Below are 23,638 nucleotides of genomic sequence, written 5' to 3'. Positions count from 1 at the left end.
TCGCGGCAACTGTCGTCGCGCGTTGTTTGCCTTTGTCTACTCGCCGTGATGGGTGATGATCTCAGCCAAAAGTCACCGTTTCCTCCGATAACCACCAACATCTAAATGTCCAGGGTGCCAGGAATTCCTCCAAAGAGGGCGCTGCCGTCCAAGGAAGGGCGTCTCTTCAAGGAGGTCCTCACCCTCTACGAGACCAGGCAGCTCACCAAGGGCCTCAAGACCGCTGATCAGATCCTCAAGAAATTTCCCGAACATGGAGGTAGCGTGTTGGTCCTCGATGAGCTACGTTCTGTACTGACGGTGTACTAGAAACCATGTGTATGAAGGGTCTGATCCTGACGCACATGGGCCGACGTGAAGAGGGCATCGATCTCGTCAAAAAGGGCGTCCGGCTCGACCTCACCTCCCATATCTGTTGGCACGTCTTTGGGCTCATCCAGAAGGGCGAGAAGAACTATGAGGAGGCTCTCAAGTCGTACACTCAGGCTCTGAGGTTTGACAAGGTGCGTGATCGACGTCGCGTTCAGTGATTTCGAAGCTTAATGAGACGTCCAGGATAACCTCAACATTCTCCGCGACGCAGCCCATCTCCAAACCCAGCTCAGACTATACGAAAACCTCGTAGAGACTCGATGGACCCTGTTGCGATTGCGCCCCAACCTCCGCCAGAATTGGGTCGCTCTCTCCGTTGCCCATTACCTCAACGGAAATCACGCTGAGGCAAGGAAGGTCCTGGAGCATTACGAAAAGACGCTCAAGAACGTTCCCGATAAAGATGTCGAACACTCCGAAACCTTACTTTACTACGTGCGGCTTTTGGAGGAGTCGGGAGATCTAGAGGAGGCTCTTCGTGTGCTCGACACTAACTCGAAGGCACGAGCAATTGTCGACAAGACTGCGGTTTTCGAGGCACGGGGTGAGTGCCCTCGATCGTTCACCACAAATAGACGCTGACGGTTGCACAGCACGATTGCTCACCGAGCTCAAATCCGACGAGGCAAAGGACGCATGGACCCACCTTCTGGAGCGCAATCCCGAGTGCTACGACTACTACCGCGGATACCTGAACTACCTTGGACTCAGCCTCGACGGAAACAGCCAGGAAACCCTCGACAGGCTTGAGCAATTCATCGAGCAATTTCCCCGCGCTACAGCTCCCAAACGACTCGCTCTGTCCGTGTCTACCGGCGATAAGTTTGCTGAACTCGTCGAACCCTACCTCGTGCGCGGCTTGGAACGTGGTATTCCCTCTCTCTTCGCCGACCTCAAGTCGCTCTACAAGGACGCAAGCAAGAAGGATGCGATTGAGAAAATTGTCAATGACCTTAAGGAGAAATACTCAGACGACCCTACCACGTACCTCTGGACGTTGTACTTCCTTGCACAGCACCATTCCTATCTCGGACGACATCAACAGGCAATGGAGTTGATCAACCAGGCAATTGACCATACACCCACCCTACCCGATCTCTACCTCTTCAAGGGTCGCGTTTTGAAACGCGCTGGTGACGATTATGGTGCTGCTTCAGCGGTCAATGAGGCGCGATTGCTCGACGGACAAGATCGTTTCTTGAACACCAAGACCGGAAAGTACCTCCTCCGCGCCGGTATGGTCGAAGAGGCAAGCTCGATCTTCGGCTTGTTTACCAAGGTGTATACATTTCTTTTCTCCTGGGTAACGGCCGGGCAAGCGAGAATTCCTACTTATCATTTCTTGTTTTATAGAAAGATGCTGCAAGCCCGGGTGCCGATCTGGAAGACATGCAGAGTCTGTTATATCTCACCGAAGAAGCATTGGCACACGAACAGAACGGCAAGCCGAACTTGGCATTGAAGAAGTGGACTGCGATTAAGAAGGTTCGTAGTTTGATGTCTCGTGTAGAGCCGACCTGACAGGTTGGCATCAGGTCTTTGACGAGATTGAGGACGACCAATACGACTTCCACGGGTACAATCTTCGCAAGTTCACGATCAACATTTACACCAAGTGCGTTTCGTTGTGTCTGATTGGGGTCGACAAGCTTACGGTCCCTATCCAGGATGTTGGAGTGGGAGGATCAGCTGCGCTCTCATCCTGCGTACATCAAGGCTGCTGTCTCTGCTTCTCGCGTAAGTGTCGCCTTCTGCCCATGCCTGACTTGTGTTGACTCTGCGGTTGCCTCAGATCTACGTTTCCGTGCACGACGACCCTTCCATTGTCCAATCCCTCTCGAAAGTCGCTCCTTTGACCGATGCGGAGAAAAAGGCCAAGAAGAAGGCCAAAAAGGCAGCTGCGGCCACCAAGCCTGCAGACGACAAGAAAGGTTTGTCACCCTTGCCCATGCGCGCAAGACGTCCATTTAACTGTGACTTTAGCTCCGCAATCAAGCAACGAGGATAAGGGTTTGGAACCTCCGGCAGCTAAGGACGACGATCCCGATGGCTTGAAGCTACTGGGGGCGTCGGATCCCTTGGAACAGGCACATAAGCTGCTTCACCCTCTCGTCTCACTTGGTACCGAACGAGTCGATGTGTGGCTGGCAGTTTATGACGTCGAGATTCGCAGAAGTGAGTGCCTCAGGCGGATCAGAGGTTCAGTAACTGATTTGTGGTCGCAGAGAAACTGTTGCAAGCCGTTTCTGCTTTGCTGCGTGCTCAAAAATTGCATCCCGGCCATCCCGAACTGCATTTGAGGATTGTCGATTTGAAGGCGCGAGGTATGTGCCTTGGTGATTCCCTCAAATACCAAACGCAGGTAGTAACGATATGGTCGATTCTGCTAGCCTCTAAATTCCCGCAAGCGCCTCCGCCACCGGTTGGACCCGCATTCACCGAGGCTCTGGGGAAATTAGAGCCAGGCAATATCGATGCCGCCACCTTCAACTCACAGTTCCTCCAAAAGCACTCGTCAGACGGCGAGTGTGTGTTGGCCGCTGCGAAGGCATTGAAGGTACTCGATGCGCCCCTCGACGAGATTGAAAATGCCGTGTTTGGCTTGGTGAAGGAGCCTGTGATTTTGGGTATCCAGGTATGATCTTGTCGTGGACCGTCGCCGGGTGCATTTACTGATGTCTGCCTTAGACTGCTAAGTCTGCGCTCAAACTCCTCGCTGACATCAAATCATCTAAAGAGGGCGAATTCCGTACCGCACTGGATACCAAGTTTGAGCTTTCGACGGTTTTCAAGCCATCGAACGAGAAGCAAGAGTTGAAGAAGAGCGTGCTGGCTAAGCCTGAGGCGGCGGAGAAGGTTGAAGCTACTCCTTAGATCTGGCTCGCGACCTTGAATAGACCAACATGTTATTTTAATAATTTTCTCGTTAACATTTTCTCTCAACCTTTAATTCGGCTTCGGGAACTGCTCGCAGGCCACCTTCACGGTTAAGCGCTCAGATCGTTGGGCGCTAAACGCCAAGGCTCGTGATCGATTGCTTAGTCATCCGGCCAATTTGCAGGATCTCCGTTTTTCCGTTGGGATTATCGGTCGAACGAAAAATGGGGGGAGTCATTAAACTTTGGACCGTACAACCATGGCCGACAACGCACGCCTGGAGCGCGTCGTCAGCCGTCTCCAAAACTTGCCAGCGCTCTCGCTGCCCACCGACTATCCGCGACCATCGGGAACCAGCAAGCTCGTCGAGGCCGCTCATTCAGCTCAACTCTCCGAACAGACTTCGCTCAGTCTCTTGAAGCTTGCTTTGTTCAACGAAAGCGATGAAGACGACCTTGACGATGAAGAGGAGCATGAAGAGCGAAGGCCATCAGCCTTCCACCTGCTTCTGTCGGCGTTCACCGTTCTCCTGCATCGATATACCGGCGACAACGACATCGTCATTGGATCCTCATCTGCAAGCATGGGCAGGGAACCCCTCGTCTTGCGACTGAGCATCGACCCGTCAGACCCGTTCTGGGCCGTTGTTCGACGGGTGCAGCAGGTCGAGAAGGAAGCTGAAGACAACGCCGTTCCGTTCGAGGAAATCAAGCGCGAACTCAACAAGGGCCAGCCCCTCGAGTCACCCATCTTCAGGGTCAGGTTCTTCGACGAAACTTCAAGTGAAGGCAAAGACGACTTCATCCGTTCGACTTCACTCAGTTCGGATCTGACCATCTTCGTTACTCGACCCCCGGCTACGACCCGAGAATCCATCGCCCCCAACATTTCGCTCAAGATCTTGTACAACTCGCTGTTGTTCACTTCTGCCAGAATTGGATTTATTGTGGACCAATTGTCAGTCTTGCTTCGCAAGGTTGCCTCCAACCCGCTTGCCCAGATTGGTTCGGTACCCCTTTTGACGCCCAAGCAAAAGGCTGCTCTTCCTGACCCCACGGCTGATTTGGATTGGTGCGGATGGAAGGGCGCCATCACCGATATCTTTTCTCACAACGCTCGCCAATTCCCTGAACGACCCTGCGTCTTCCAGTCCCTTGACGACGGTTCAAAGGTCGTCTACACCTACGGCGCCATCCTCAAGGCATCCAACGTGCTCGCACATCACCTTTTGCGTCATGGAGTCCAACGCGAAGAAGTCGTCATGGTCTACGCTCATCGCTCTGTCGATTTGGTTGTAGCAGTGATGGCTGTGCTCAAGGCCGGTGCCACCTTCTCCGTCATCGACCCCGCCTACCCTCCATCGCGTCAAATCATCTACCTCCGCGTCGCCCAACCCCGAGGTTTGATTGTCCTCAAGGGAGCTGGAACTATCAACCCCAGCGTACGCCAATTCCTCAACGAGGAGTTGAGCATCCGTGTAGAGGTTCCAGGTCTCGAAGTCTCCCCTGATGGATCCCTGGCGGGAGGACACAACGATGAGTTGGCGTCCCAAGCCAACCTTGGTGACACCGATCCCAATGTCGTTTTGGGTCCTGACAGCGTTGGTACCCTCTCTTTCACCAGTGGAAGCACAGGTATTCCCAAGGGAGTACGAGGTCGTCACTACAGTTTGACTCATTTCTTCCCTTGGATGGGAGAACGCTTCGGGTTGAACTCGTCTTCCAAGTTTACAATGTTGAGCGGAATTGCGCACGACCCTATTCAACGTGACAGTGCGTATTTACTATTTATCTGACTCCCGAGGGTCTAGCTCACAAAACTGTAGTGTTCACGCCCCTCTTCTTCGGAGCTGAGCTGCATGTTCCTACCGCTGAAGATATCGGTACTCCTGGTCGTCTCGCCACCTGGATGGCCAACTCTAGCATTACCGTCACTCATCTCACCCCTGCCATGGGTCAGCTCCTCAGTGCTCAAGCTACGACCCCCATTCCCTCGCTCCTTTCCGCCTTCTTTGTCGGTGACGTCCTCACCAAGCGAGACTGCCTCCGTCTACAATCACTGGCCGCCAATGTCCAGATCATTAACATGTACGGCACTACCGAAACCCAACGTGCCGTCTCCTACTTCGCCATCCCCAGCGTCAACTCGGACTCCACCTTCCTCAAGACCCAAAAGGACATCATGCCCGCGGGTCAGGGTATGATCGACGTCCAACTCCTTGTTGTGAACAGGAACGACAGAAATGTCCCCTGTGCCATTGGTGAAGTTGGTGAAATCTACGTCAGATCCGGTGGTCTGGCCGAGGGTTACCTCGACGAGGAAGCCTCCAAGGAGAAGTTCGTCGAGAACTGGTTCGCAGCCAAGACCCCCATCGAACGCCGCGATACCATCCTCCACCCAACACACTGCAGCCTGCCTGGTCCCGAAGCCCGCCACTGGAAGGGCATCCGCGATCGCATGTACCGCTCCGGTGACCTTGGACGATACCGCCCTGACGGAACCGTCGAGTGCACTGGACGAGCTGACGACCAGATCAAGATTCGTGGATTCCGAATCGAGTTGGGTGAGATTGACACTCACTTGAGCCAACACCCGTATGTTCGGGAGAACGTCACCCTCGTGCGACGTGACAAGGACGAGGAGAAGATTTTGGTCAGCTACTTCGTTCCTCACGATACCGACGACGTCAAGGCCTATTGGAGTGACATTGCCTCGGCACCTAGCGAGGCGGAGGATGGTGATAAGAGCAAGAGGGAAGTTGTCAAGGGTATCAGACGGTACAGGAAGTTGATCAGGCACATTCGGGAGTATCTCAAGGGCAAGCTTCCTAGCTACAGCGTCCCGACATGTGAGTAATTCAGCCCTTCAGACTGTGGTTGTACTAACGGAGCATATAGTGTTTGTCCCGCTCAAGCGCATGCCTCTGAACCCCAACGGCAAGATCGACAAGCCAGCTCTTCCTTTCCCCGATACCGCCCAGCTTTCCATGATCAACAATCCCAACCTCCCCATTTCCGCCGCTGCAAACCCCATGAGCCCAACTACACCTCTCCCGCTCTCTTCTATTCACCCCGGGATCACCCCTACCGAGACCCAGCTCCTCCAGGTCTGGTCTACCCTCCTCCCAGGCTCGCCTGCACCCGCCTCCATCCCTCTCGACGAAAGCTTCTTCGACCTCGGTGGCCACTCCATCCTCGCCACTCGCCTTATCTTCGAGCTCCGCAAGATGTTTGTCGTGAACGTCCCACTCGGATTGATTTTCGACGAGCCCACCATCCGGGGACTCGCCAAGGCCCTCGACAAGCTCCGCAAGGCAGAGGACGACTTGGGCTTGGTCATCGACGGCGACAAGAGCGGATCTGCCACACCCACGAAGACCGAAGGTGCTGACAAGACCTGCCCGGTCACTGGTGCTGCCAAGAAGGAGATCGACTATGCTGAGGACTACGAGGTGCTTCTTAAGCAGCTCGACGAGACTTATCCTTCAGCCAAGCCCGAAGGAAAGCTCACCGTGTTCTTGACTGGCGCTACTGGTTTCCTTGGTGCTTTCGTCTTGCACAAGCTGCTTTCTCTCAAGGATACCTCGCATGCAGACTCCTTCAAGGTCAAGAAGGTAATTTGTCTCGTCAGGGCTTCCAACCTCGAGAAGGGTATTCAGAGGCTGAGGGATGGATTGAGCGATAAAGGTCTGTGGGATGAGAACTGGCTGGCTGAGAAGCGAGTTGAAGTGATCCTTGGTGATTTGGCTGGCGGTGACAGGTTGGGTGCCACCGAAGAAGAGTGGAAGAGAATGGAGCAGGAGGTTGATGTTATTCTGCATAATGGTGCTTTGGTCTGTATCAATCTGTCTTCGTATTCGAGATCCGCCCAACTAATTCCTTCGTGTGCAGGTTCACTGGGTGTATCCATACGAGAAGCTGCGTGCTGCCAACGTTATTTCGACGCTGGCCCTCGTCAAGTTGGCCTCGACTCCCAACAAGCCCAAGCAATATGTCTTTGTTTCGTCGACATCAGCAGTCGATACCGAGCATTATGTCCATCTTTCCGACGAGCTTCTCGCGTCCCGACTGGCTGCTGCTGATGCGGCTCCTGAATCCGGTTCGGGCGCTGACATCTCCAGAGGAGTTCCTGAAGCGGACGACCTCGAGGGTTCGCGACATGACCTCAAGACTGGATACGGCCAATCCAAGTGGGTGTCCGAGAAGCTCTTGTTCGAAGCTGGTCGACGCGGATTGCGCGGACACATCGTTCGACCTGGCTATGTCGTTGGTGACTCCACGACTGCCGTGACCAACACCGACGACTTCCTATGGCGCATGGTTAAGGGATGTGTGCAGTTGGGCTTGGTACCCGATATGAACAACACCGTCAACATGGTCCCCGTCGACCACGTCGCCTTGTGCACCGCCCTAGCCGGTGTCTACCCTCTTGAAAACGCTTCAGGTGTCTCCACCGAAGCATCCTCGACGGTGTCCGCACCAACCTCCAACCTCTCCGTCTTGCACATCACCGCCAAACCCCTCCCCACCTTCAACGCGATGCTCTCCTCGCTGCCCAAGTACGGCTTCAAAGTCGAAACCTGCGACTACGTCACCTGGCGCCGCAAGCTCGAGTTGCATGTTATGGAGGCTCGCACAAGTGGAGATCCAGCACAGGAGGAAGAGACGAACGCTTTGTTCCCCCTTCTTCACTTTGTCTTGGACGACCTCCCTACGAGCACCAAGGCACCCGAGTTGGACGATAGGAATAAGGTTGCGCTTGTGCAGCAGTACCTCGATGCGTCGGGCGTGGCTGGAAGCACGGATTCAACTGTGGATGAGGAGTTGCTTGGCTTGTACCTTGCCTGGCTTGTCAAGGCTGGATTCTTGCCTGGGCCTACCGTTGCGCCCGCGACTGCTATCGAGGGCACGGAGGGTGGGGTTGTCAAGGCTTTGCCCGAGCTTGCTGACAGTGTCGTTGTTAAGGCTTCTGGGAGGAGTGGCGCTTAGGCTGGCTCCGGATGCTTCTTATACCTTTTAGGTAAAAACATAGATGGGATCGGAATGTAGGGCGGGAAGGAAGAAGAAGTACAAACCAAGTGTAGAGAATTTAAGTTTTAGTTTTATATGTGCGATATCTAGGGGTACGATATTACTCTCAATTTCATATTTGCGGATTTCCTTTCAGTTGGAGGCTTCCGAGTTGGAGTCGGACAGCATGGCATTGAGGACAAGGATATCGGGACTACGTAACTTTGCACAATATCGGAAACACATCATTGTATCGTTGAGCTACGAATGTTCCAAGAAAGCATGCATGGGTAAGTAGTGTACAGTGAGGCATCGAACTGGGGCATCTTTTTCTAGCCGCTATCATTAGAGTACAAGAAAGAAGGACATATACTCTCAATTGAAGTGGGCCAAGAACACGGAGGCCAGCAACCTTCGACAACGACGACGATCAACGGATCTCTCTAGCCTCCGACTCGCCCCTGATATTCAGCTGCTGATAGTTGAGGTCGAAATCGTCGCCTTGGATATCGGAGACCATATCCCATTGGGATCCAGACGCAGAGGACCACGACCACTCCGAGCTGAGGTCAGATTCAGCGGTGGAGAGCTCGCTGAGGGTCGGGCTGCCGCCTCTCATCGCCATGTGAGGTTGGACGGTCTGAGCCGTATTCGAATTCTCGCTCGCTGAAGTCGAAGGGTGGGATGGCGTGCGCATGGCACTGGGAGTGATGGAAGAAGGCACTGGATCCGGATCCGATAGGACAGCGCCAAAGTCGACGTTGAATGAAACAGCAGGCTTCTTCCTGGACCAGTCGTCAGAACTATCGAGCACAGAACGGGTTCGTTTGGTCCTCCTCCCGCCAATGCCTTTACCCTTGGCGGTGTATACAACATCACTGGGCTCTGTCGCAGGGGAATGGACGACAAACGGTGATTTCCACTCATCGGAAGAGGAATACGGGGGAGAAGCGGGTGTCTTGCCCTTCGATCCCGAGCCCAAGTCTGGTGTGGCCTCCTCCTGCTTGGCCCTCTCCACCTGCTCCAGCGTACTTGGGCTCGCGAGCTCCCGAATCGTTTCGGTCGAGCACGTCCGCTTCAGTGACGACTTTTCCTCCCATCGCAACAATTCCTCCCGTTCGCGCTGGTGCCTCGCAAACATCTCGTCCCACAAGGTCGGAGGGGCAACGTTGAACCTGGCGTTCTGCACTCCAACGCCTGAGCGTATCACCCAGTCGGTGGCCAAGAGGCCAAGGTACGTGACGTCCTTGAGTTCAGCGTCGTACGGGCTGCGGAACGCGCGACGGCGGGTTCCCTCGTGTCCAAATCCACTACATGATTGATTAGCGTCGGGGGTATGGCTCCAAGTAAGAAGGTAGACGTACGCTTTCATAAACACAGTCATAGCAGCATGCTTGAGCGGGCCATCGATGAGGACAGCTTGGACACGGAGGCACTCCTGCTCTTTGAAGGCAGAGTCTAGCACCTTCCTGACAGCATCGAGGGCGTATCCGTTCCTGCGGTATTTCTTGTCGATGATAACACCAATGTTCAGCTCTCCGGTACGGAGGTAGTCGGTGCTATCCTGGGTGTTGATCAGGTAAATGATGCCGATGATTGGGTTGCCGCTTGGGGAACGGATGTGGACGGGCAACGATGATGCTCTCGAGGGTGTAGTGCTAGTGGATGCCTGCAACAACTGGACGTCAGCGCCCAGTACTCGGAAGAGATTCAGCCAACCTTCACTTACCTGCATGGTGCCTACAGGGGTCCCATTGGCAGTCTTGGGCTTCTTACAGTACTCATCGAAATCAACCATGTCGTCGAGGGAGTCCCCGATAGCATTCTCTGGTGGCCCAGGATCACAGCCACCTTCTCTGTGCGCAGCAGGTCCAAAATAAGCGCCAGTGTCTACGTCGTCGAGCGCATAGGGTTCAGGGTTTATTTCCTCTGTCTTCTGCAACGAAGTCTGCAAAATGTAAGGATGAATCGAGAGATGTGAACTCACCATCGGGGAATCGGCGTCCGCGGACCACTGGGCGCGAGGCACCCATGAGGATTGGAAAGGGTTTCTCGGAGGCGAATCTGGGACACTCTGAGGCTTCGTTTCATCTTCAGTGGGCGGCGGGGGCGGGGGGACTTCTGTGATGACTCCAAAATACTGGGCCATGGTGGCAAAGGTCAAAAGGTCTAGCTCGGGGTTCGCAACATCTGCAGAGCACATCTGTAATTCTTCGAAGAGGCTGGTCAAAGTGTCAAGGTCTTCATCGCGCCCCTCGAGACCCTGCGAAATGGCAATGGTGGGACGGGGAAGCATTGCTCCGATTTTGCTTGCCATGGCGCAGAGCTGCGGGAGAGAACAAAATGAGGGGGTGGGAGAAGAAGGAAGTAAAGCCTCAATGGGCGCTAAATATGCTTTCGAGCTTTATAGCACCTGCGGAGCCTAAACCTATCCCATGACTCTTAGCCATCACATGTAAGGGAACGTGTCGTGAACCAGAATGTGACTTCACAGAGGATTCCTGTACTTGGTATGTTCTTTGATCGAACCGCGCGCACCACCTGTCCGATTACATTGGACGTATGGGCAAACAGCCACAAATGACCTCTGCTCTTTGCACAGAAACACTCTCAGTAACCTTCTATCGAAGCAAAACTCGAGTCATAAATAGATTCTTGGTACGTCTGATCATGCTCACTTTCCAGGGCGTGGAGTGCTCGTGGCCGAAGTGGTGGAAGCCCAGCAGCTGCGCAAAGGCAATCGGATTCAAGGAGGGCAAGGAGGCAAGGAGTTCAGATAAGAAGACGAAGGCATAGTTTGGTGCTCGCATGTAGTCATATTCATGTGTGGTGGCCATATGAAGTACAGAAATGGAAAAACAAAGCTTACTGTACGAAACCAGTGAGTCACCGTAGCTAACGTTCCAAATCCAAGTCAAAACACGTACGAAAGTGAGGGCGGCACCCTTGGTCTTCTTCTCACCACCGAGCTCAAAGCTAAATCCGAGTCAGAAAGCCATCCCGCAGCAGAATCGAATGAACGCACTGTTTGCATCGCTTCAATGAAACCTGCATTTTGTACTTGCACACAGTGCACTCTAGCCGGAGGACGACCTTCTTCGTTGTCTTGGCCTAATGGGATCCGATTTCCATCAACGCCCGCCCTTATTCCTCCAAACCAACGCCCTGAAAACGCACCTTCTTGTGGAAGACGGGCTTGGTCTGACCACCATAACCGGACTGCTTTCGGTCGTAACGTCGCTTTCCCTGCGCGAAGATCGAGTCCTTGCCCTTCTTGTATTGCGTCACCTTGTGAGGCCTAAATAACACATAACCCATCCGTCAGCACAACGCGACCCTTCCCTAACCCATCTCCGTCGACATACGTGTGCTTCTTGCAGGTTTTGCCCTTGCAGTCTAATTTCCAATTTCTTGATTAACTGACTTTGTCGTTAGCCGGCCAGGTAGGGGTGTAACTCACAGGTCCTTCGGGTTCTAATCAACGGGTCAATCGGGAGCTACAGCGTAGGTTCGTCATATGGACTCACTTGGGAATGTTGACCATCTTGACTGGCGGCGACGATGACGACGAGTATTGGGCCCTTACCTTGTGTTGATTCCTGCAGCTTACTCGGCGATCGCCGGACGGAAATTTGCTGTACAGTTTTGAAGTTTGAGTTTGATGGAAGATTGATCCGCAAAGCGGCATCATTCGGGATTCGGGCGTGTTGCTGCCGGGAGCACAGCCCCGCAGATGGTGTGTGGGGCAACAAAGAACAACAAGTCCTTCTTAGCTCAGTTGGTAGAGCGCGTCACTAGTAATGACGAGGTCAGTCGTTCGAGTCGGCTAGAAGGAATATCTTTTTGCTTGCCCCCTATTTCTAATAGGATCCAACCTTTCCTAATCTTTCAAGTTCGTGATTGCCAAACGCATACAGCCTGAGCAGTTTCTCGTAAGTATTTCCATCCAAAGACCCACTTCCATCTACCTCTGACGGTACCGGTGAAGACTTGCTTCCATTGTCACTGGGCGAGCTTCGTCTTCACCGAACAACCCGCGAAACTGGTAAGAATCTCATGACCCCTTCTTCAAGGATTCTACCGCCCCATTCGGCCTCCCTGCAGCTCGGTTTCCCGCACCATTGGAGCCGCACACCGCTCGGCGATGGAAGAAGTCTTTAGGTATATCCGCTGGAGAAGCTGATAGGCGTGAAGTCGGTGGTATTTCTGGCGCAGAGTAGAAGAAGACCGAGATCACCAATCGAGAGGATAATCCTGTTTACGACGATTCAAGGGACAGAGTGAGTTTTGGAGATCGTCATAAGCACTCTCCAATGGAGGGTACGGTGATATTCTTATCGCATGCCCGATACCATGGATGTATGGCACCTGAAGGGGTGAGTTCGAATTCGTCACAAGTTGTGGGTATGCCGCAATACTAAGATTGGGACAAAAGATGGCCGGAAGTGATGGATGGAAATGCAATCCAGTATTTTTGGAACGGAGATTGGAATAGGTTCTCGCTGTGAATAGATTGAATCGAACCATGTCTGAAGGAATAGCGACCCTGGCTGCTAGGATGGTGCGAGACCTTGGAATATTACAGCATCGCATCGGTTAGAGTGTTCTATCTGTGGGCGCTCTCTTGAAACCCGGAATATCGTACCATGACGATGTAACTTGTCTCGAATGGTGTGATAGAAAACCTTTCAAGGGAAACCAAGCAATGAGTCTCACGTATATCTTCTACGCGCCCAAGATTAGATGGGAATCATGCCCACAGCTTCGAGAAGTTGCCTGGATGATATGGAGCAGGGGGCTGGTCAACCTGATAATTGTTTACTATCTTCCTGATGTATTCCAAGAATAGAGTGCAGTCCTGTTCCGTCGGTCAGGCACTGGCGACTCGCAATAATGTAGGCTTGCCTTGGAACGGAATAGTTCGCCATAGTACCGAGCTTGTCGACACCCATGATCCTACTTCTTAGGAACTACGGTGACATGGGGGGCTCCTTTCAATTTAGACGATCCTACTACCTTGGGAACCCATCGCGTTCCCAAAATAAAGTGAAGAGTGTACGACCATGGCGCTAGTACTGATCCAGTTAGGCGCCGGTCTGTGGATTGCGAGTTCTTGACACCAAATGAAGACCAAGACTCCGAGTCGGCCAACGAGGCTCCCAAATCACCCCAGTGAACGAGCACAGTGGGCTTCCAAGGGGCAAACTAGAATGAAAATATGGAACATTGAGTGATCATGAGGCGATGGTGTTTGCATGTGGGCGAAGGTGTGCCATAATTCGGTTGGCCCAGTGCATTTGACCGGAAAACAGCTCTTCCATGGCTCCTCCCGACGACTATGCTGTCGGGAGCGAAACTCCTCAATGACGAATGTCGAAGGAGCTATATATACGATGGATTTCCATTGTATTTGAAAGCTTGAAGGGTCGGTCTCTCACAACTTCCTGAGCCTCCAGCGAAGAGAACCACGGCCCAAGTTGAAATCGGTTCCTTCAAGCGAGGAGGACCGGCAATCTGGACGCTATTGAACAGGCGCCCCATCATTTAATCTTCATTTTGCAAATCGTTGGCGAGAGGCGAGGGGACAAACAAGCGGCTCCATTCATGTCTTGGAAATAGCTGCGTAGACTGTAGTGTCAGTAATCTTCCTGAACAACCGGGTCAAATGTTTGGCACTACGAATCCATTTCACCTCAACTCGGTGCGAGCTTTCCCAAGTCTAAGCGTCGCAGCTGAAACAAGCACAGCGCTAGCCCTGTGGTGTGAGAGGAGCTTCCGCGCTAAAGCGACCGCGGGCTAGCATCATATGGCGGAGTTTGAATGGCGGACCCCCGCCGACATCAAGAAAATGGAAAAATATTTCGACAAGTGGTCTGATGAGGTTTCGTGGTTCCTGGTCTTCATTCCCTTTCTCCCTGTAACCGTCACCAGTCCAACGGCGTCGTCTGCTACTCGTCCTCGACGATTTTCTCAGTTTTGGCTACTGAGACGCGCTAACCAGGACTAGGGTCAGGGATTAGCCACCAACCAAGCAAGACGCGCTCGACGGCACCGAATACCAGCCAATCGTAACGGACCACGCAAGAGCTCAACCTCTTCGCTGCTCTTCTCGCCCGGTCGTCTTCAACCACCCTCGCCTTTCTCTGCCGACCCTCGCCTGAAGTTTCCAATCTTCTGCCCGACGGTTCACATCCGGTCTACAACCTCCGGTGCCAGCGGGACACGATACAAAGCCGGTCGATACTCTGCTCCTGCTTACAAGAATCTCGTTTGGGTTTACGCTGGTCAGATTAGAACCACCGGGGTTCTCCCAATTGGCCGTTCATTGATTCCAATTCAATATACTCAACAACACGACAATAATAACATCCAAGCATCCAACGGATATAACGCCCCACACCTGTAATTGTTAAAGCCTGACGGTCCAACACCTAACTTCTGCCCACTGTTAGACTGTCCTCTGCTGTTTGGTGAGTCTTGTAGCCCTTTGCTTGGTCTCCTTTCATCACCGTCGTCGCCTACCCTTCCTTGTCACCGCGAGGGGAATCATTACTCACCACCGCCCCCATACAGTGCATCTACTTCTTGATCATCTGGAATTGGTATAGCACCAACCGTGTACTCGTATCAACGGTAAACTTGGAACAGTCTCGACTATAGACGACTTCGTCAACGCCCCTTCTTACGTCTTGAACAAAATTCTACTCTAAACCTCGTCGGCCGACTCAGCCCACACGACCGTAAAACCTACCGAACAACTCGACTAATCTTCGAGTCTTCACCATGAGGGCACTACTACGGCCCTTCGCGCTGCACGCAGCGTATACGCCGATCGAGACAATCGTCTTCTTCAGCATCATCGGCACTCTCGCCTACTTCCACATCCTCAACGCAATCAAGCATTCCGCGTTCCTCTCCCCCTCCTACACCGCCCACTCCCAGGGGCATTTGACCCTGAGACCGTCCTATGTACTCCATAGGATGGGCGAGTGGGTGGGCGTCCGCGAAACCCGATGGTCGCGAGAAGTCGAGAAGACCGACCGTGCCCAGACTGTTGCATTCGAAGTGCAGCAGTTGGTTTTCAATATGGATGAGTCTTGGAAACGAAATGTATGTGGTATAACATCGTTTGTCCAGAACGAGTTCTGACAGCGGATCCTGTTTAGGTCGTTCCTGAAGACGTGCTACCGGTTTATGCAGCCTTTTCGGCGTCGGCGTCTAACCTCACTCAGTACCTGACCACCGACTTCCCTATTGAACCGGAGGTGACGTACTCCGAGCTCTGCCACAGGCCGTCCGCCAAGGGTGAGTCCATAAGCCAGTTATTCCGCCCATGGTACTTATGATCCTTTAGGCCAGAAATCTTCGTGCTTCGTCCATACATTCAAGACTGCGAAGCCACCTGCATACTACTACGGAAACTCGCCAACGTTCTCGCAGTCTCAGACACAAGCCCTCGCTTTCGAACCCGGTGCCAGAGAAGAATTCGTTTCAGCTCTTAAAGAGGCTGGACAATTCTTTGATGATGCTGGAATCAAATTCGAGGTCGAACAAAGCACTAGCTCTGTTGTTGATGAAGTTGACATTGGCAACATGGAAAGCAGCAAGTGGGTTGCCTATGCCATCCGAACCCTTGCTCTTCGCTTCTGGCATCTGGCCAAGGTTCGTTGTACTTTTACACTCAGGCCAAAACTCATCGTTAACATGGTTTACAGAAAGCTGATTCATTGGATATCATGCTTATCCTCGCAGGATACATCCTGATGCATATCACTTTCTACCTTCTCTTCACTCGTTCCAGGCGTCTAGGTTCATCATTCTGGCTTCCCCTCGCCATTTTCACCTCGGCGATCCTCGCCCTCCTACTCGCTGTCCCGATCGCCATGGCTCTCAAGATTCCTATCGATCCCGTCGCTCTCACGGAGGCCCTTCCTTTCCTTGTCTGCACGGTCGGCTTTGACAAACCACTCCGACTTGCCCGCGCTGTCTTCACCCACCCTCACCTCGTCTTGCCCCCCGGCGACTCGAACGCTCCTCTGGGCGCCTCATCTCAAGGCCCGCCTTCTCTCTCCCAATTGAAGCCGGCCCCGAAGATTGTCACTGAGAGCTTGACGCTCGTGTACCCCCCGATCATCAGGGACTACTTTTTGGAGATTGCTGTGCTCGTCGTTGGTGCTTATAGCAAGGTCGGAGGACTGCGAGAGGTTTGCGCTCTGGCTGCTCTCATTTTGGGTATTGATTGCCTCTTGCTTTGCACGTACCTCTCTGCGATTTTGGGAGTTATGATTGAGGTGAGTTTCGAGCTCTCGTGGAACTTTGCCTCCTCGAGGCTAGCCCGGTCCGGTGGTGATGACGTTGACCGGTTATCTAACATCGCTTCGTGTTCCTCACCCTTCTTTCCCTGCCCTTTTCTTCACATTCATTTACCTGGCGTCGCTACCTATGACGTCTGTCTTCACCCGAAGCGATGTTTTAAGGAACATTCACGCGGTCTTTTGTCTTCACCGCCTTCAATTGTTAGCATTAATTTGTTCCGGATCCTAAAATGCCTTTTGGGGCACATGGGAGCTGCTGACATTAACGGGCTGTTAACTGCTCGATCTCTTCAATCGCCTTCGCTCTTCGATTTCTTAGGTATCTAACTGACACTATCCTTCTACCAGGTCCGCCGTATCAAGACTTTCCGAGCTCTCACCAAGGCCCGGGCTGATTCGATTTCGTCCTTGACTCCATCCGGCTCGTCCTCCAGTCTTTCTGCTCTTGCCAACAAGCCAAGCGCAATGGTCCGACCAGCAGCTCCGGCCACACCTCCCACCCTGCGAAAGCGCATCTCCAGTGCTCTGCTCGGAGGAGAGAAGGGATCGAGTTTGCCCGACTATGCTCGTGGTGTCGGTATCCGTGTGAAGGGCGGTGTTGACAAGGTGAAAGAGTTGGCTAAAGGCGAGGAGTTGGTCAAGGAAGAGAATCCTGTTGCACGCCTCAAGTTGCTCTTGATCGCCTCCTTTATGACTCTCCACATCCTCAACTTCATCGCTCCCCTGGCCCCTTCACGAACCAGCAACAGCAACGTCGGCCACGCTGCCAACCACAATCTCAGCGTCCGGAAGGTTGATGTCACGACCCCTGCAATCCGCTCCGTCCTGCACGCCATCGAAGAAGCCGAGGGAGTGAAGAAGACGCAGAGTCTCGTTGACCAGGCGACCAACATCAGCGAGGACGAAGAATATTCATTGGGGCTGGACCAGGCGCCTCAGCAAGAGAAGCAACTGTTGGTCAAGATCGCACCGCCCGTTCACATCCGCGTCTCCCCTCCGGCTACTTTCGCCTCGCAAGGTGCACCCAGCGCCGCTGGCCAACCAGGCAAGCGCTCGACTTCGGAAATGGTGGACTCTTTCATGTCGTCGTGGACCCGCCTTGTTGGTGATCCCGTCCTGAGCAAGTGGATCGTTGCTGTTCTCGCGATCAGCATCGCCCTCAACGGGTACCTCCTCCGTGGTATCGCCCTCGGTGCCGGTGTTGGTAGTTTGGGATTGTTGTTGGTCGGTCGTCGCGCTGGCGGTGTTCGATTCGAGGACGGAGAGGATGCCAAGGAGGAGACTTCTGTGTCACAGAACACTTCCTCGACTGCTACTGCTTCTGTTACCCGTGTTGAGAGCCATGCCTCCGTTTCCGAGCACACCGTTCAGCGCAAGCCGTCGTTCTCGGCCGCCAACGTCAGCACCTTCAACTTGGAAGATGTCGACAGGAAGCTCAAGGCCCAACGCCGTCTCACTATCACGAGCAAGAATATGGTTTTGCCCTCTCCCAACTCCAACTCTTCTGCCCCCTCGTCCTCTGACGGTTCCGACGAAGAAGAGCCCGTCTACCCTGAAGGTGTCCGAACTTTGGAAGAGTGCCTCGAGATTTTCGAGAACGGACCTCGCCCTCTTAGCAAGTCCCTCGCCCTCCTCAACGACGAAGAGATCATCATGCTGGCACAGAACGGAAAGATCGCTGCGTACGCTTTGGAGAAGGTTCTCGGTAACGGACCTGTGGAACTCGAGCGTGCTGTCCGCGTCCGTAGGGCTTTGATCTCCCGCGCTTCCTCCACCAAGACTCTCGAGAGCTCCCTCGTGCCACTGAAGAACTACGACTATGGCCGTGTCTTGGGCGCCTGCTGCGAGAACGTTGTTGGCTATATCCCCATTCCCCTTGGTATCGCCGGCCCCTTGAACGTCGACGGTGTGTCTTATCACATCCCCATGGCCACCGCTGAAGGTACCCTCGTCGCCTCCACCTCCCGTGGTTGCAAGGCCCTCAATGCTGGTGGAGGTGTCACCACTGTTCTCTTGCAAGACGGTATGACTCGTGGACCCGCCATCGACTTCCCCACCATCATTATGGCGGCTGAAGCCAAGGCATGGATCGCAAGTGAGGAAGGATACGGCATCATCAAGGAGGCCTTCGAAAGCACCTCCCGCTTCGCCCGTCTTTTGAGCTTGAAGACCAACCTCGCCGGCCGCACCCTCTTCGTCCGTTTCAAGACCGCCACCGGTGACGCTATGGGTATGAACATGATCAGCAAGGGAACCGAGAAGGCTTTGGAAGTCATGCAAACTTTCTTCCCCGAGATGGTCGTCCTCGCCCTGTCCGGCAACTACTGCACCGACAAGAAGCCTGCAGCCATCAACTGGATCGATGGACGAGGAAAGAGTGTCGTCGCCGAGGCTGTCATTCCTGGCAAGGTTGTTAAGACTGTGTTGAAGACCACCGTCGAGGCTTTGGTCAACTTGAACATCAAGAAGAACTTGATTGGTAGCGCGATGGCTGGCAGCGTTGGTGGATTCAATGCCCATGCGGCTAACATCCTTACTGCGATGTTCTTGGCTACTGGTCAGGATCCCGCCCAGAACGTCGAGAGTTCGAACTGCATGACGTTGATGGAAGCGTGAGTTTCATTTCAACTTCAAAGTGGATCCTTTTACTGATATGAACTGCTATAGGATTAATGACGGTGAAGATTTGCTTATGACCGTGACTATGCCTTCGATTGAAGTTGGTACCGTCGGTGGTGGCACTGTCCTTGCTCCTCAACAGGCAATCCTCGAGATGCTCGGTATTCGTGGCGCACACCCCACCAGCCCCGGCGAAAACGCGCAGCGATTGGCAAGAATCATCGCTTCCGCTGTCATGGCCGGTGAACTCAGCTTGCTCAGCGCTCTCGCTGCCGGGCACTTGATTCGGGCACACATGGCACATAACCGAAGCACGGCCAACACCCCCGCTGCCTCTGTCCCTGGCACTCCCGGCGGACCATTGGGTGGGGCGGCCGCGATCGCACCTCCTCTGCCCGCTGAGAAGGATTCTAAATCTGAACCTGCTTCGAAAGGTCCAGCGCCAGGTCCTTTGACACCTTCATCATCCATGGGTTCGCTGCCACCGTACACTCGATGATCGCCGCTCTCGTTGCCCTTCTAGACTTCCGTTCGTGTCCACCACTATACTACCAACCCGTCCTTACACGCTCTCGCTATCAACTATCGCAATCCACGTCTGAATCGTACCAAGCAAGCAATAACTCGCATCTTACAATCATCCAACGACAATACCTTATATAAAACACCATTTATTTCGTTTCGTTTCTGCTCCCCTTTGTTACTCCTTAATGTCTCTCGACCCGCTTCGCATTTAAAATGTAGCATATCCACTTATGTTTCGGAGTACATCAAATTCGCTTTCAAATGGACTGGCTTGTTTCTTTTTCGGTTAGGCTTTTATTCGACGATTCATGTGTCTGTGACCATTAGCTGCTTCATCTACTTTGGGATCTCGAGAAGTAGAACACATGTGATGACACTGACTGGTTTTCCGAAGGATGTGGTTCTTGACGACGCCCTTTGGTAAGGATGAATGGCCTTTTTACCTAAAGTTGCATCGCCTTCCTCGTTTCTGTGACGTCCATATGAATAGGGGCTCTTTTAATTAAAGGCCTGAAGACCACTATACCTCACCAACCTTTCTGCCTTCTTTGATTCGCTCGATCTCAGAATCCGCTGATCGTTAGGCGATGATTGTGACCAAAGAGCCCCATAGAAACGTCGCGGACTCAGAGGGACCCTTAGCTATTCGAATCCGAATTCTCAGGGATTGATCAGGGGGGTAGGGTCGAACAAAGGAAATATCGAAACGTGGCCCACCTTCGCGAATTCCCGGTGGCATACCCCCCAAGGACTTAAAAACATGCGGCTACTTTCTCTCTTGCCAATCAATCTTCGTCGTCCTTTTCCACCAGCCTATTAACCGGGTTCTCTGGAAGAGTTAAACCCGTATCACATTACTACCACTTCGTTTTTTTAACTTATCCTCGTGGATCGATGAACGCCAAAACTGTAGCCCGGCGGTCGACAGCGACCGTGACGTCCTCGCGATCTAGGGTCACGTCTTCGACCTGTGACGAGAATTCGACACCTTCAATTGCTACGCAATCTGCGAATTCGAGGAAGAAACCGACTCTGAATTCGACTGTTCGAAGACCTGCTGCACGGCCTTTGGGTACTCAATCCCCTCGTACCTCTCTGGGTTCTATTACCCTGAACGCCCCACGAGTCCTATCTACACCCCCGGCTTTTGGTCTCAAGGATACCCCAAAAACGACGCGAACCACCATCCAATTTGACGGCGAAGGCAACAAGGAAAATATCCCTCCTTTCCGGCTCGCCTCCCTTTCCAGCCTCAGCCCACCCCGTCCAAAACGAAACGCCAACAGTTTGGCTATGGCCTCGCTCAAGAGAGCCTCGACACTCCCTTCACTTTCCACCTCCCGCCTCAGCCACGTAGCACCCTACTTTCCCAGAACTACCACCGTCAATCACTCCGATACCGACGACGACTCTGATGCCGCCCTCTCGCGGCCCCTGTCTCGCAGGGTTCTGACCAGCCCGTCGCGTCTCACGCGCTCGATCACCGCGTACCAAAAGGATGGCAAGGTTCTCCTTCGGTTTGGCAAGGTCACCCCGTTGGCTTTGGAACCTGGTTCAGAGTCGGATTCCAGTTTTGAAATGGGTATGGAGGACGAGGAAGACTCGGAGAAACTCGAGGCGGCCCTTGTTGGACTGCAGAAGGCGCTGGGCAAGCTGGAGGTCAATGGAGGTTTATAACTTCCCTCCTCTCATCCATAGACATTCGCCGTTGGCCTCAAGGATACCACCTACTTTCACGACCCACTTAGACTTCTGTTCTTTCAGCCTTTACTTCATGACGTTACATCTTTCTACCAATTTCTACCATCCCCATAATCCCCAGTGCTACCTCCTCCCTTACGACTTCACGACCCATCCTTTTGTATTATCTATCGCAACCTTTCACTTGCCGGGCCCTACTTGCGGGGTACTTGCTCGATTTATGTATCCTATCCCATCGCGTCCCCCTTCACTGTATTTCATCATTTATGGCGTCACCACGATCTTACACGCTGTCTTGCTATTCAATTTCTCCAACGCTTGAGGGTACTCTCGGATGGTGAACGAGTCCGTGACCTGTTTCGTTCCAACTTCAGGGTCCTTTCTCATCTGCCTCAGCGAACGGGAAACTCACCAAAGGCTTAACATTGATTTTACCTCTCTCGAGGTAGTCGACAGCTCTGGGGAAGCAGTGGGTCTGCGCGAATGAGCCGATGATCTGGGAACATATTTTCGTCAGATGGCTACCATCGATGGGAAGGTGCCGCCAGAACTGACCCTGATCTCGTCACCGAAAATCTTCGCAGGAGACCAATGGACGCGCGCATCGTTCGAATACACGCCGTAAATCATCAAGGTCCCTCCTCGGCGAACGTAGTCGATGGCATTGTTCGCTACCCTCTCGGATCCAGTGGCCTCGATCTGCAAATCCACGGCCGTTCCTTCAGCCTTTGGATTACGGACGGTAGCGCTTTCAAGTACTCACCACGACATCGAAGCCTCTGGGGTGCCTTCTCTTCAGTTCTTGGAACTGAGCCGACGCATCAACTCTGTCCAGCTCGAAGTATTCGTCGGCTAGGTTCATATCCTTCGCGATCTGGGTCTTGGAGGAGCTGAGCCAGGATGAGACCTGGCGACCCGTTCGTTTAGTCGGTTCCGGAGGATGGGTGTATACATACCAGTAGGTCCGGCACCCAGAATCAGAACCTCGACTCCGACGGGAGGAGAGAGCTTGTCCATTCCATGGATAGCACACGCGGTGGGTTCCACGAGCGTCGCTTCCTGGTCGGTGAGGTTATTGATCTTATAGACCTTCTTGGCTTGTCTGCGTCACCAACGAAGGAGTATTAGAAACACTGCATGCTCGATGGGCAAGGCCAGGGATCGCTGGCAAAGTCAACTCACACAGCGACATATTCAGCGAATCCGCCACCCATCGTGACGCCAAGACTTTCCCAGTTCTCGCAGTAGAGGTATTCGGCGCGTCTGCAGTAGTGGCAGTCATCGCACTAGGAGGGAGCCTTAGCTGACTGCATGGAGTAACACAGGCGCAAGTGATCGCTCTTACGAAGATGGTGTTGTCCACAACGCAACGATCGCCAGTCTCCAAGCCCTTCACGTCTTTCCCGATTTCCAGGACGAAACCTACGATTTCATGGCCTGGGATCAACTGGATGGATAGGGTGCATCTCAGATCCCGAAGGGCACTAGATGATCAACCGGTTACTTACAGGGAACTTGGCCATGAATTCTCCCTGGAATGGGAGGGTACCTCTCGATCAGCAGCACATCCTTCCTGGACGGAGAGCCGGACGAACCTCTGCAAGATGGTAATCCGTTCCACAGATACCACAGCAGGTAACTGGAGAGGTCCTCTGCTCAGCTACGATCATCCAAAAATAACAGTCGACATCGCTTACCCTTGATTAGGACTTGATCATCCTGGATAGTAGGGATCGGAGCGGTAATACGCTCGACTTTGCGAGGCTAATGAGCAGGGGAAAAAATCAGAACAACTCTGCCCGGGGACGAGCGCAAGAGAAAGCTTACAGCTTGATAACAGACGGCCTCCATGGTGGTCAAAAGCAAACCAAGGTATTGCTGTCAACTACCTTGAATCCATCAATCCCTGCCTGATACCCGAATCCTCATGCTCCACAGATGTGCTGAAGGTGCAGGATTAGCCGATTAGGGGCCATTTGATCCGGTATTTCCGCGAAGTAATACAAATTGAGATTCTCTTTGAATTCTGGGAAAAAAGCAAAAATATTCCTTCTAGCCGACTCGAACGACTGACCTCGTCATTACTAGTGACGCGCTCTACCAACTGAGCTAAGAAGGACATGCTATTCAGTGTTGGCATGTTAATCCATTCCGAAGCTCAGCGCCAGCAGTGCAAGCTTTCCAGTCAGCTTGCGTCCTTGGCCCCTTTGCCCATCGCAA

At 53.2% G+C, this 23,638-nt stretch overlaps 8 protein-coding genes and 2 non-coding genes across 10 annotated transcripts; 6 read left to right on the top strand and 4 right to left on the bottom strand.

Annotated features, from left to right (window-relative positions):
- Positions 1 to 105: 105 nt before the first annotated feature.
- CC1G_15696 (N-terminal acetyltransferase) lies at positions 106 to 309 on the top strand (the record flags this gene model as incomplete). Its single annotated transcript, XM_002910221.1, has 1 exon — positions 106 to 309. The coding sequence occupies one exon, from the start codon at positions 106 to 108 to the stop codon at positions 307 to 309; it is 204 nt and encodes a 67-aa protein (XP_002910267.1).
- A 5-nt stretch (positions 310 to 314) lies between these two features.
- CC1G_15695 (NMDA receptor-regulated protein 1a) lies at positions 315 to 3,246 on the top strand (the record flags this gene model as incomplete). The annotated part of the gene is made up of 11 exons (XM_002910220.1): positions 315 to 503; positions 556 to 916; positions 966 to 1,651; positions 1,726 to 1,857; positions 1,908 to 1,987; positions 2,040 to 2,109; positions 2,165 to 2,303; positions 2,356 to 2,547; positions 2,598 to 2,696; positions 2,739 to 3,007; positions 3,061 to 3,246. The coding sequence occupies 11 exons, from the start codon at positions 315 to 317 to the stop codon at positions 3,244 to 3,246; spliced, it is 2,403 nt and encodes an 800-aa protein (XP_002910266.1).
- Positions 3,247 to 3,508: 262 nt separating this feature from the next.
- On the top strand, positions 3,509 to 8,237 carry CC1G_15694 (aminoadipate-semialdehyde dehydrogenase; the record flags this gene model as incomplete). Its single annotated transcript, XM_002910219.1, has 4 exons — positions 3,509 to 5,021; positions 5,075 to 6,097; positions 6,147 to 7,081; positions 7,140 to 8,237. 4 exons carry the CDS (start codon positions 3,509 to 3,511, stop codon positions 8,235 to 8,237), a joined length of 4,569 nt encoding a protein of 1,522 aa, XP_002910265.1.
- Positions 8,238 to 8,564: 327 nt separating this feature from the next.
- Positions 8,565 to 10,626, bottom strand: CC1G_05277 (hypothetical protein). The gene is made up of 4 exons (XM_001840339.2): positions 10,246 to 10,626; positions 9,988 to 10,194; positions 9,623 to 9,927; positions 8,565 to 9,568 (listed from the first exon to the last, which is right to left on the bottom strand). Exons 1-4 carry the CDS (start codon positions 10,552 to 10,554, stop codon positions 8,689 to 8,691), a joined length of 1,701 nt encoding a protein of 566 aa, XP_001840391.2. The 5' UTR covers positions 10,555 to 10,626; the 3' UTR covers positions 8,565 to 8,688.
- Positions 10,627 to 11,005: 379 nt separating this feature from the next.
- On the bottom strand, positions 11,006 to 11,819 carry CC1G_05276 (60S ribosomal protein L42). Its single transcript, XM_001840338.2, has 7 exons — positions 11,786 to 11,819; positions 11,719 to 11,732; positions 11,624 to 11,654; positions 11,436 to 11,556; positions 11,284 to 11,369; positions 11,186 to 11,234; positions 11,006 to 11,126 (listed from the first exon to the last, which is right to left on the bottom strand). Exons 1-7 carry the CDS (start codon positions 11,800 to 11,802, stop codon positions 11,124 to 11,126), a joined length of 321 nt encoding a protein of 106 aa, XP_001840390.2. The 5' UTR covers positions 11,803 to 11,819; the 3' UTR covers positions 11,006 to 11,123.
- A 202-nt stretch (positions 11,820 to 12,021) lies between these two features.
- CC1G_20238 lies at positions 12,022 to 12,094 on the top strand. Its single transcript has one exon. It is a non-coding gene; the product is annotated as a tRNA-Thr (tRNA).
- Positions 12,095 to 15,041: 2,947 nt separating this feature from the next.
- Positions 15,042 to 20,017, top strand: CC1G_05275 (hydroxymethylglutaryl-CoA reductase; the record flags this gene model as incomplete). Its single annotated transcript, XM_001840337.2, has 6 exons — positions 15,042 to 15,368; positions 15,425 to 15,563; positions 15,613 to 15,920; positions 15,974 to 16,549; positions 16,922 to 19,185; positions 19,241 to 20,017. The coding sequence occupies 6 exons, from the start codon at positions 15,042 to 15,044 to the stop codon at positions 19,689 to 19,691; spliced, it is 4,065 nt and encodes a 1,354-aa protein (XP_001840389.1). The 3' UTR covers positions 19,692 to 20,017.
- Positions 20,018 to 20,611: 594 nt separating this feature from the next.
- Positions 20,612 to 21,394, top strand: CC1G_05274 (hypothetical protein; the record flags this gene model as incomplete). Its single annotated transcript, XM_001840336.1, has 1 exon — positions 20,612 to 21,394. One exon carries the CDS (start codon positions 20,612 to 20,614, stop codon positions 21,392 to 21,394), a length of 783 nt encoding a protein of 260 aa, XP_001840388.1.
- Positions 21,395 to 21,682: 288 nt separating this feature from the next.
- CC1G_05273 (zinc-binding dehydrogenase) lies at positions 21,683 to 23,269 on the bottom strand (the record flags this gene model as incomplete). The annotated part of the gene is made up of 11 exons (XM_001840335.2): positions 21,683 to 21,805; positions 21,831 to 21,914; positions 21,974 to 22,144; positions 22,182 to 22,308; positions 22,371 to 22,520; positions 22,601 to 22,704; positions 22,764 to 22,865; positions 22,927 to 22,950; positions 23,014 to 23,078; positions 23,116 to 23,182; positions 23,246 to 23,269. 11 exons carry the CDS (start codon positions 23,267 to 23,269, stop codon positions 21,683 to 21,685), a joined length of 1,041 nt encoding a protein of 346 aa, XP_001840387.2.
- Positions 23,270 to 23,464: 195 nt separating this feature from the next.
- On the bottom strand, positions 23,465 to 23,537 carry CC1G_20237. The gene has a single exon. It is a non-coding gene; the product is annotated as a tRNA-Thr (tRNA).
- Positions 23,538 to 23,638: the final 101 nt, after the last annotated feature.

This window comes from Coprinopsis cinerea (genome assembly GCF_000182895.1).
Source record: "Coprinopsis cinerea okayama7#130 chromosome 11 map unlocalized cont3.11, whole genome shotgun sequence".
NCBI classification, from domain to species: domain Eukaryota; kingdom Fungi; phylum Basidiomycota; class Agaricomycetes; order Agaricales; family Psathyrellaceae; genus Coprinopsis; species Coprinopsis cinerea.
Note: the sequence above shows the minus strand (reverse complement) of the source record. Positions and strands in the feature narration are given on the sequence as shown.